An 11,594-nucleotide genomic window follows, 5' to 3' on the forward strand; every position below is an offset into this window, starting at 1 on the left:
GAAATCACATTCATCATCATCAGGCTTGTGCCCCTAGCTTTGTGCTTCTTAGAGTAATATTATTATTACTCTAAGAAGCACAAAGCTAGGGGCACAAGCCTGATGATGATGAATGTGATTTCATCGAAACGTCGCTATGATACTTCTAATCTTACACGGGAGAAAACCCGAATGACCAAAGACTCACATATAAACACCCGTGAAAACCTTAAAAAACAAATATATATATATATATATACCCCAGCTTTCCCCCTCCGCTCTAGACCCTCTTTATTTTGTCTTCCTAAAGCCAATCTTCAGGTAGGGAGATCTACACATTTGCCACACAATCCGTGCTGTCTAAGAACATAAAATCAACTGCATAATGTGTTGTATTTTATGATTTGTGATGAATGTATTTTTTATGTCAATTGTGATCATGATTTATCACTATTGTTTGTATGTACACTGAGAGCTTACGCACCGGAGACAAATTCCTTGTGTGTCCAACCACACTTGGCCAATAAAGAATAGAATAGAATAGAATAGAATAGAATAGAATAGAATAGAATAGAATAGAATAGAATAGAATAGAATAGAATAGAATAGAATAGAATATAGAGTAGTGTAGTGTAGTGTAATTAGAGTAGAGTAGAGTAGAGTAGAATAGGAAGGGATCTTGGAGGTCTTCTATCCAGCCCCCCGCTTAAGCAGGAGAACCTATACCATGTCAAACAAGTGACTGTCCAGTCTCTTCTTAAAAACCTCCAGTGATGGAGTGCCCACAACTTCTGGAGGCATGCTGTTCCACTGGTTAATTCTATCAAATCTGAAGCTAGCGATTTAATAGGTTTCTCACTGACAGTGCATTTGACAAGCGACTAGTATCCCAAGCAATGATGCTTATGAACATATTTTCTTTTCTTCCTTTAGGACAAGGGAAGATGCAGACTTGATAGCGCATGACAATGTAATTCTGGATAGACTTTTTTCAGCCCCAACAAATTCCCAGCATGTACAGACCAGGAGAGAAAGCCAAACGGCGGCTGCGCGCTCACGCTTCCAGCATCAGAAACGTCGAAATTGCTAGAGGGAGAGCGGGATACGGTTTTACCCTTTCTGGCCAAGCTCCCTGCGTGCTTAATTCTGTTTTAAAAGGAAGTCCCGCAGATTACGTGGGGCTCAAGGCCGGGGATAAGATATTTGCGATCAACGAAATTAACGTGAAGAGGGCCTCCCACGAAGATGTGGTGAAGCTGATAGGCAAATGCTCCGGGGTTTTGCACATGGTCATTGCGGAAGGGTTCGGTCACGCTGAAGCTTGTTCAAGCGACGAAGAAGATGGTCTTTATGATGGCAAAGGGTGGCCAAAGACCAAGCCTGACTTGAAAGGCCCCGGTATAAACCGGGCGGAGAAAGTGGTGGAGGAAATGCAATCAGGTGAAATTTTCAACATGATCTTCGAAAGTTCTAATATTTGTGCTAGCGAGGTGCCGATACCCAAAAGAAAAGAAACATCCGCTCACGATGGGGCCAAGATGGAAACGGAACCTCCGCCTAGGAACGATCAACCCCGCGTGCCGTACAATGAGGAACAGCCACAAGCCTTGAACAATGACTCGTTTTTTCGGGCTGGATGGGAAAACCAGGAGTACTGCGGAATTGACGCCAGCATTCTAAACGTGGCCATGATCGTGGGCTACCTGGGATCCATCGAACTCCCTTCTTCGAGTTCGAATCTGGAATACGACAGCTTGCAGGCCATCCGCGGTTGCATGCGCCGTCTTCGGGCTGAGCAAAGGATCCATTCCTTAGTGGCGATGAAGATCATGCACGACTCCATTGAGCTCTGCACGAACCTGTCCGTTGTGATTGCAAAGTATCCAGCCGAGAAGCTGGCCTTTAGCGCTCTCTGTCCCGACGACAAACGGTTTTTTGGACTGGTCACTATGCAGAGCGTGGACGAGGCAAGCTTAGCTCCGGAGGACGAAGTGGTCTTGAGGACCTCCTGCCATGTGTTTATGGTGGATCCGGAGCTATTCAGTCATAAAATTCATCAGGGCATTGCCCGCCGATTCGGATTGGAGTGCACGGCGGATCCCGACACCAACGGCTGCCTTGAGTTCCCTTTGTCGTCTCTCCCGGTCCTTCAGTTTGTCTCTGTTCTGTACAGGGACATGGGGGATTTCATCGAGGGGGTGCGGGCCAGGGCCTTCCTCGATGGAGAAGCAGATGCCCATCAGAACAACAGTATGAGCAGTAACAGTGACAGCGGGATCGGGAACCTCCATCAAGAAGAAAAAAGTAGGGTTTTAGTGGTCGATTTAGGAAGCAACACCAACAAACACCTGCTTGGTAATAACGTACAGGGCAGTCCAATAAACAGAGCTCACAACTCCCACTGGAATTTTGTTCACGAACAAGAAAACGTAGGGTCAGGAGCCGTGTTCCAAAACGATAAATCTCAAAACCTAAATAAATTCCTGGCATCTTCCGCTCATGTTGACGTTGCGGTAGCGGCTTCGAAAAGCTCAGCGCCGCCAAATAAGAAGAACCCCGCGGACAATCAGAGGTGGTTGCCTGTTCACGTACTGAAAGATTGGCAACAGGGATGTCTCAGCGACCAAGAGTCGTACACGGATTCCACCGACGGCTGGTCAAGCGTCAACTGCGGGACGCTTCCGCCTCCTATGAATAAAATCCCTGCGGATAGATACAAGGTCGGCGGCGGCTTTGGCCAGCCTCATCTCGTGTCCCCGACGAAAGAACTGGCTGAGAAAGAATTTCAGGCGGCTTCGGATCCCTTCGACTCTCGACCCGGTTTCAGAACAACCAGAGAAGAAAAAAAGATAAGTACGGTACGTTAATAAAATAGTAGGTAGTCCTTGTCTTACAACAATTCATTTAGTGACCGCTCAATAACACTGTTATTTCTCTTTATTTCCTGCAATAGGGAACTTTATATACCGCTGCTGCTGTTGCTGTTGTTAAGATGTTATTCTTTCCTGCCTGAGCAGGAGGTTGGACTAGATGACCTCCAAGGTCCCTTCCAACTTTTATATGATGAGGATGAGGATGAGGATGATTATTATTATTATTATTATTATTATTATTATTATTATTATTATTATTATTATTATTATTATTATTATTATTATTATTAAATATGCTGACTATAAATCCCTTAGAGAGGTCTGTAAAGTACCGTGAAGCGGTATAAAACTCTTAAGTGCTATTGTTATCGCTGGGAAACAGATTTTCCCGTCATTCCTTCCCCCCTCTAGTCCTAGAAGGGTGAGGGTCTCCACTCAGTGGAAAAGGCTGCATTGGTTTGCAGTGGAGTTCAGTGGGAAGAAAAGAAAGTCCTCAAACGAGCAGAGATCTTGTCCAGGAGTAGATTTTTGCTCAGGAAGAGAGGCCTTATGTCTTTGCCGAGTGCAGGGGGATCTACCAACCTTTTGGGGTGCAGGAGCAGCTGCTCTGGAAGGGAGGAAAGGGTGAACAATTTGTTCCATACCCAATGTGCCTGCCTAAATCTGGATTTCCCCCCCCCCGTCCCCCCTGTTGCGTGCTCAGAGTTGGAGAGAATGAAAGCAGGCTATTTAAAGCCTTTACCATTTTCAGACAATGTTTTTCTCTCAAATTCAAGAGCACCCCACAATAAGAACGTTTTTAGACACCATTGTGTAAGAATAGAACCAAAAACCCTGCAATTAAGAAAATTACATTACTGGGTCGACACTAAACAAATCCCAGCTGCGGCTAATTTTGCTCGACAAAGAACTTGAAAACCTGCCAAATGGAAGCAAAGATTGGGCAGTGTAATTGCCCAACAAAAAGAACTCCAGGCCGGGTTGTGCCGTTGTGTTAGCGTTGTCCGTGCATCAGCAAGTAATGGTGGATAAATTGGGACGAGGGATTTCTTGCGATCGACACGAGTCCAATAAACGATCATTTTATTGAGTATCTCCCAAGAGCTAATATTCTTCCCGAATAAGTAGAACAGAAGAATAGAGTATAGAATAAAAACTTTATTGTAGTGTCCCGGGGGGGGTGTCACGTGATCCCCTTTTGCAGCCTTCTGACAAGCAAAGTCAACGGGGGAAGCCAGGTTCATTTAACAATGATCGCTAGCAGGAGTAGGCAACCTTGGCTCCTTTATGACTCCTGGACTTCAACTCCCAGAATTCCTGAGCCAGCATGGGGGAACTATGGACCCTTCATGACTCGTGGACTTCAACTCCCAGAATTCCTGAGCCAGCATGGGGGAACTATGGACCCTTCATGACTTGTGGACTTCAACTCCCAGAATTCCTGAGCCAGCCACGCTTAGGGGAAAGGCAGAGGTTTCCAAGCTGAGCCTGGCTGGCTCAGGAATTCTGGGAGTTGTAGTCCACGAGTCATAAAAGAGCCAAGGTTGCCTACCCTTGAGCTAGAGCAAGGAACGGGAGCTCATCCTAAACTAAAAAACTTTTGAGAAAATAAGAACATTATAATACAACATTAATTTGTTTGATGTGGATGGTGAGAATTTAAATAGGTGTGTACTCCGAACATTAGATTTAGTGAGGCATGGTGATAAAAGAACTGGGATCTTTCAAAATTTGGGGAATGATAAGTATTAAACCTCAAATTTAAATATTAATGGAAAATTAAAATTGGAAAAAGGTACCAGGTCACTGATTGTCTAAAAGATTGAATGCTAAAGCAATTAGAATATTTATAAACTTAAAAACTATTGACAAAAGTAAGAAAGTTATTTTTAATTGGATTGATAAAACAAGAATTGTTGTAATCTAAACAATTTTTTGTATGGGGTATTTTGTATGGGGTATTTTGTATGGGGTATTTTTAGAGCAGGCCTGTTATTTAATTTGATTTTAGAACAGAAACTTGCGTATATTTATCGTGGTTTTTATTATCGCCTGTTCACCGCCCTGAGTCCCGTAAGGGAGATAGGGCGGTATATAAATTCAATAAATAATAATAATAATAATAATAATAATAATAATAATAATAATAATAATAATAATAATAATAATAATAATAAAAAACATGGACAGTTTCTATTAAGGGGAAAGAGAGGAAATGCTTACGGTAATAGTTTGAGGTTTATACTAATGATACTTGTTTGTAATTGAATTATTATAACTCAGCCGCCACGTTGTTTTTCAAATATGCAAATGCAATATCAGAAAATTAATAAAATGTATATATATATGAAAAAAGGAACGGGAGCTCACCCTGTCTACAGCGCTTGGCTCTTGAACCCAAGTGACGGCTTTCAAGCCGACAAGCCCAGCATCTTAACCCTTAAGCTGCTGCTGTCGCCCCCACCCGGAGAGGGGAATGCCTAAATTGGCAGTTCCCATCGGACGAAAGGGGGAGCTTTTGGTTGCACCCACACTTTTACTGTTTATTCTCCTCTGTGCGTAGGGAATTGGCTTTAAAAATGAGGCTTAATAAAAATTTGCTTTCAAGGAAGTACCAGGGAAATAGATCATGCAGAACGAAGACGGAAAGCTAATCCAACATCTTTTTTTTGTGGCTTATTAAGGGGGCAAAATTCGGACCCGAATTCGGATTGGCACAACTCTTCCATCATTCTTCTTCGGCTCGAAAATCGTTTGGGCGCGCCAAGAGATTCAGCGTTACCCGTTCGCTCGAGGATCTCGAGGTAACTGTGACTTCCATGACTTCCTACGAAGACGGTAAAGGCGGGTGAATAAGTTAGTTCATTTTGACACTGGAAAAGTAATAGAAAAGTTCATTAAGTACAAACCTTAAGATCTGCCTTGAAGTGACGTTGCGCTTCCCCATTTCCTCGTTTTTTGAGTCTTAAATTCTGCTTTTCTTAGCAATGTTTAGTATTCGTGACTGCAAAGGTTTTCTTATTCAGAGAGGTTCATGGAATTAAACTTTGGGGATGGTGCGATCAGCGAGGGCACAATTGATCTCCAGATGTCAGTCGCTAAGTGAGACATTTGTTGAGCGTGGCCCTATTTTACGATCTTTCTTGTCACAGCTGTTAAGCAAATCGCTGCGGTCGTTAAGTTAGAAAAACGGTTGTAAAGTGAATCCGGCTTCAATTTTGCTGGTCAGAATGTGGCCAAAGGGGACCATGTGATCCCGGGGCACTGCGACACCGTCATGAGTAAGAGGCAGTTGACAAGCATCTCAATTTTAATCACGGGACCACGAGGACGCTGCCCTGGTCATAAGTGTGGGAAAAAAATGGTCGTTAAGTCTCTTGTCTCAAGTGATGCTGCAACTTCCAACAGTCACTGCGATGCTTTAATTGGCTCTTCAGAACGTTCTCGAAGACACACTTTTCTTTTCTTTTTAAAGTATTTTATACATTTTCTATTCTTACAATTCGTTAGTGCTTAATGCACGACGTGTGGTCCGGGTTGATTTTTTTGCTTAGTCACAAAAGTTACTCTCTATCTCGTTTTTCCAGCCATTGATAAAATAAGTCCCATGTTGGGAAGTATTCTGTGTCTTCTTTTTTCTTTGATTCTCAATGTAAGTGTCATGGTTCCGACAGATGAAACTCTTCAAAGAACTTCGAGGCATTGTTTACCTTAAAGAATCTTTATTTAAGTTGCATAGCATCGGCACTAACATAATCGAAGCCAAAAACTGAGTTCCCCTCCTCTTGAGCACGTAGTATCAAAGCACAATTCCCTCCCCCAATTAACAGTCATAAATCACATTCCCCAATTAGCTTGAAATGCAGGCTTTCCCTCCAGTTCTCCAGCCCGCCAATTCTTATCATCTCCTATTTCAATAACCTTGGTTCTCACACTAGGTACAGGTTATTATGTCTAGCTAGACCAGGGATCCTCACCTTGGCAACTTTAAGACTTGTGGACTTCAACTCCCAGAATTCCTCAGCCAGCAAAGCTGGCTGAAGAATTCTGGGAGTTGAAGTCCACAAGTCTTAAAGTCGCCAAGGTTGAGGACCCCTGAGATAGACTCTCATGCACATCCCCCCCCCTCCCCAGCATCATCTAACTCTAAAAGCAAAGAGAATGGCTGCATCTCCATCTCTTGTCAATGCCAAAACATCCGATGTTAGCAGCGTCGACAGTAAGTCTTGTCTAGCTCAGCACAGCTGAAGACACACTTTTCAACATTTCAGAGCTCAAGCTGGCTTAAAACGAGTGGGTGTGGTGCCCATTATTTTTTTTATTTTTATTTTTGGGTTGGGGGGGGAGGAATCCTGTTTTGCCAGGAAAAAAGAAGCTCTTGTAAACTCAACTCAAAGGAGCAAAGAACGGGCAGGCCGACTGGAGCAAGCCGCAAAGCAGACTTTGCCGTGTGATTACAATCTTCCCTGGACTTGCAGCTACACGCCAAAGAAGCACGCGAACAGGCAACAAGCTTTTGCAGGAACTGTCTGAATCCGGAGCTGGAGATTCAACTTGCCTAAACGAAGAACTGAAAAAGAAAAAAGAAAAAAAAGAAAAAAAGAAAAGGAATTGGCGGACTGCTCATTGCTATGCAGAGGCTGTCACGGCAGGAATTTAAAGCCTTGAGTTTGGGCTGCTTCTCCCTGTTGTAGCGCAGTGAAGGAGCCTACTACGTTGAACCTGGGTGGGGAGAAAGGAGGGAAAGAAGATCAGACACTTCCCACTCCCAGTTGTTTTGCGAGGAAGGAACAGCGAGCATGTCTCAGCAAGGAATCCAAGAATTTTACTTAAATGGGAGATAAGGCCCCAAAGTCTGTCTGTTCATGGATAAAGTTTGCAAAGCCAGTCACGTAAGTTTTCCTTTTTCTTAAAAAAAAAAAAAAAAGGGAATAGTCTATATTGGGAGCAAAAAAAAAAATCTTTCTGTCTTTATTCTGCGGATTGTTGATTTTCTCTCTTGGGTTATTTAATGACGATGTCAATGAACAATAATTTCCTAGCATCCTAATGTTCAACGGTGACCGCTTCGTTTTAAGTTTCCTAAGCGATTTGAAATAGCGATTCTTTTCTCGCTGTTTTCTTAAGCTGCTTTAATGTTTGTTTACAACGAGCTCCACCCTTTTGTGGCTCGTTCAAAATTTCAAATCCGCTGGCGTGTCGCTTTGCTGGAGGTTTTATGTCTTTCGAACCGGACGGAGGAAAACGTTTCAAAAGATCGGGGCGGAATAATTTAAAAACCGGACAGATTGATGGCGAAAAGAACGTTAAAACGGCGGGACTATTCCTTAGGCTCTTTTATCCCTGTTGAGAAAAAAAGAAATGTTTGGTTGAGAAGGAAGCCCCATAAAGCTACGTCGGGCTCATGTCTGCGAAGCCTTGCCTTGGATTGCACGTTTTCCACGGGGATGTTACCGATGGTTGGTCAGTTTAACTTCTGATATTCAGATATTTGCAACCTTCCTCCCCAAAGACAAAAGTTTTAATCTCTGATTCGTTGTCTTACATTATGTATGGAGGCGATGTGTTTTTTTCTCGATGGGAACAGCTGCTGGCGAGGAATAATGGATGATGAATGAAAAAAACGAGAGGAACGTGTTCAGACATTAGTGAACAATCCTCAAGCACACCTAGCTCTAGACTTAACAACCGTTTGTTTAGTGACCGTTCAAAGTCGTGACGGCATGGGAAAAAGTGACTTAGGACCATTTTTCACACTCCCACGGTCACGTGATCCAAATCCAAAGGCTCGGCAACTGGCATGTACTTACGATGGTTGCAGCGTCCCTGGAGTCACGTGGTCCCCTTTTCGCGACCTCCTGACAAGCAAAGTCAATGGGGGGAAGCCAGATTCACTTAATAACGGGGCTACCGACTTAAATACCGCAATGGTTCGCTTAACAACAGCAGCAATAAAAGTCGTAAAATGGGGGCAAAACTCACTGAGTAGATGTTTCCCTCGGCGACGTCAATATGGGGCTCAACTCTGGCCGTAAGTCAAGGACTGCCTGCACACGCAACCAGCGGACTTAGTTTGTGTACATGTGTGCCTGTAATTACCGTTTCCGTTCCTGTGAATGGATGGGTTAGATCAGAGGTCTCCAAACTTTCCGGCAGACCGGAAAGAAAGGCAGAAGGAAGCATTTTATGCACGCACGCATGTGCATGCACACCAACAGGGCGATGCTAGCACCCGCGTGACGGTCACTAGCACCGTCCCGTTTTTGCCGCGCGGTTCCCCATTTTTGTCACGTGGCGCCCCGTTTGCGTAGCGCTGGCAGTACTAGCGTGAGTGGGGGGTGAGTGCGTTCACTGGCCAGCTTGTTCCCTGGCCTGGTGGCCAGTAGGCCACGGCCCGGTAGTGGGCCACGGCCCACAGATTGGGGACCTCTGGATTAGATGACAGACGGATCAATATTTCCAGCAGGGTCTCACACTGGTGGGTTAGCCGGAACCAATTTCTGCAGGTAAACGAAGCGGGAAGGTCCCCTGGCCCGCAGTTAGATTCAGGGGCCACATCTTCTGTTTTTAGCTGCTTCCAAGGATTTCGTTATTTTTTTTTTTTGTTTAGTTATACATCTATCTATATAAATATCTATATAAATAAAAATGTAAATGTTCGTTTGTTCAAAATCTTAAATCTCCGAAAGTTCTTCACCGATTGCTTTGAAATTTTGACACAACGTTGCATTCAAATACGCGCGTGTTTTTATATACCTACTATTGTATAGATGTCACACCTGTGACAGGTAAAAACATGCTTTTTTTGAAAAACAGCGCCATCTGTTGGATGTAAAAGCAACACCCGCTTTTACCAGACTGAGCCACAGCAACGCGTGGCTGGGTACAGCTAGTTAATACCATAAGATGCAAAAACACAAATGAAAAGAGTAGGAAGGATAGGGGAGGGAAAAGAGAAGGGAAAAGTATGGGAAAAAGGGGAAAAAAGGAAAAAAAGGCATTGACTTCTGACTCCCTTTGGCGCAGTAGAATAAGTTCATAAACATCCAACCTCAACTTTTTACTTTTACTTACTAGTATGAGCCAGCCATTTCTCTAACGACAAACTTATCCCATTGGTATAAAACCCAAAATCAAATTTTCATTTTTTTTCCCACCTCGAGCACAGAGTCCAGAAGTGGTTTCCAAGTAGAAACAAAAGACATTGTGTGGTTTTTTTTTTTTCTTTAATCAAAGCTATCAGCTTAGCCATCCCTGCTAACTCCCATCAACCTCTGCAGCCCTTCATCCGTTGTGGGAATCACAGCGTCCTTCCGTTTTTGTACATAAAGTAATCTTGTTGCCGTCAACATATATAGCATCAAAGTTCCCAAATTTTTTTCCCCCAAGTCTTTTTCCATTAAACCCCAAAGAAAAGTTTCTGCTTTTATCTTAATATTCCCTTTGAGAATCCTATTTCTTTGCTTTTTCACATGTCCACCATAAATGATAAAAAAGACCCTTCTTTACTTTTGTGTTTCCAACATTCAAGGATTTTCACGGGCTTCTGTGCTTCGAATTGCTTCTCCACCCTCCCTGTTAAGTACTCCAGTAGAAAAAAAAAACAGACCAACCACACACACACACACACACAAACACATACACAGAGGTCAACAAGGCAAAAGCTGGGCGTTAAAAGTTAAAAGAAATGAGTTAAAAGTTAGAGAGAGAAAAATTAGGCAGTTAAGTATGTTGGCGTCAGGGATGGGAAGACTCATGGCTGTGTCACACTATCTTGAAAAACGACAAAACAACAACGCAGGCTGCACCCATCATGCTCTGCAACTGTTGAATTTTGATTAGGCCTAGTTTTCTGATGAGTACCGTGTGCGGGATGGGAACGCTCTTTCAAAGCGGGGGGACAGAGAGAGACTTAAAGTTCTCCCTGAGTGGGAAGTGAAGCATCTCCCCCAAAAGCAACAATTTTCCATTTTCGCCCTGGATCTTCTGGAATAAGCTGTTCCCGAAAAATAAATACATTATACAGGATATACTGTCGCCCTCCCTCTGAAATAAATCTTGTTCATTCAAAACTTTCTTTTCACTGGGAACATTTTTGTTCTCATGAACACAGAGCCCCCCCAACCTTTTGGGCACCAGGGACCGCTTCCGTGGAGAGAGGTTTTTCCGTGGACCGGAGGGTGCGTGGTTTTTTGCGTGCTGCCTGCATCCCACCGATGGGGCTTTGCTTGTCCGTGCGAACCAGTTGCTGGCATGCCGCGGCCCGGTACCGATCCACGGCCCGGGGTTTGGGGACCCCTGCGTTAACAGACCAAATCAGATCACCCTGAATGGGGGTAACAGTTTGAAGATCAAAGGGGAGGATAAAGAATCTGGCGGAGATCTTAGAACTTTTCTAGTTTTTGTATTTGTGGCTGATCAATTCTCTCTCTCTCTTTCTCTCTTTTTTTCCCACCCCTCTCTCCCTGCAGTCTACAACCGTGTCTGATGGAGGTAAGCGAAATACTTTTGTGTTCAGGAACAGAACGGATATATATATATATTTTTAAGGCACTTTGACAACGAATGACACTTTGGCGTACGGTAACTGCACACATGTTGGTTCGTTTATAGCAGTGGTTCTCAACCTGTGGGTCGGGACCCCATTTGGGGTCGATCGACCATTTCACGGGGGTCGCCAAGCAAGGCTGTCCGCCATTTTTTTTGTCCGCCATTTTTTCCCCTTTTCCGGCGGGTGCCTTA

General features: G+C 43.9%; 1 protein-coding gene across 1 annotated transcript in view; it reads left to right on the forward strand.

Annotated features, from left to right (window-relative positions):
- Window positions 1-943: 943 nt before the first annotated feature.
- LOC107300090 (regulator of G-protein signaling 12-like) overlaps window positions 944-11,594 on the forward strand; it is a gene marked incomplete at its 3' end in the record, with an annotated part of 22,736 nt that continues 12,085 nt past the window's right edge. Inside the window, exons 1-2 of the mRNA XM_015829432.1 lie at window positions 944-2,837; window positions 5,537-5,656. Of these exons, the coding sequence (XP_015684918.1) occupies window positions 993-2,837; window positions 5,537-5,656 (1,965 nt within the window). The remainder of the gene's footprint in view (window positions 2,838-5,536; window positions 5,657-11,594) is intronic.

The sequence above is a fragment of the Protobothrops mucrosquamatus genome, unplaced genomic scaffold (assembly GCF_001527695.2).
Source record: "Protobothrops mucrosquamatus isolate PMUCROS unplaced genomic scaffold, P.Mucros_1.0 scaffold6112, whole genome shotgun sequence".
Classification (NCBI taxonomy): Eukaryota; Metazoa; Chordata; class Lepidosauria; order Squamata; family Viperidae; genus Protobothrops; species Protobothrops mucrosquamatus.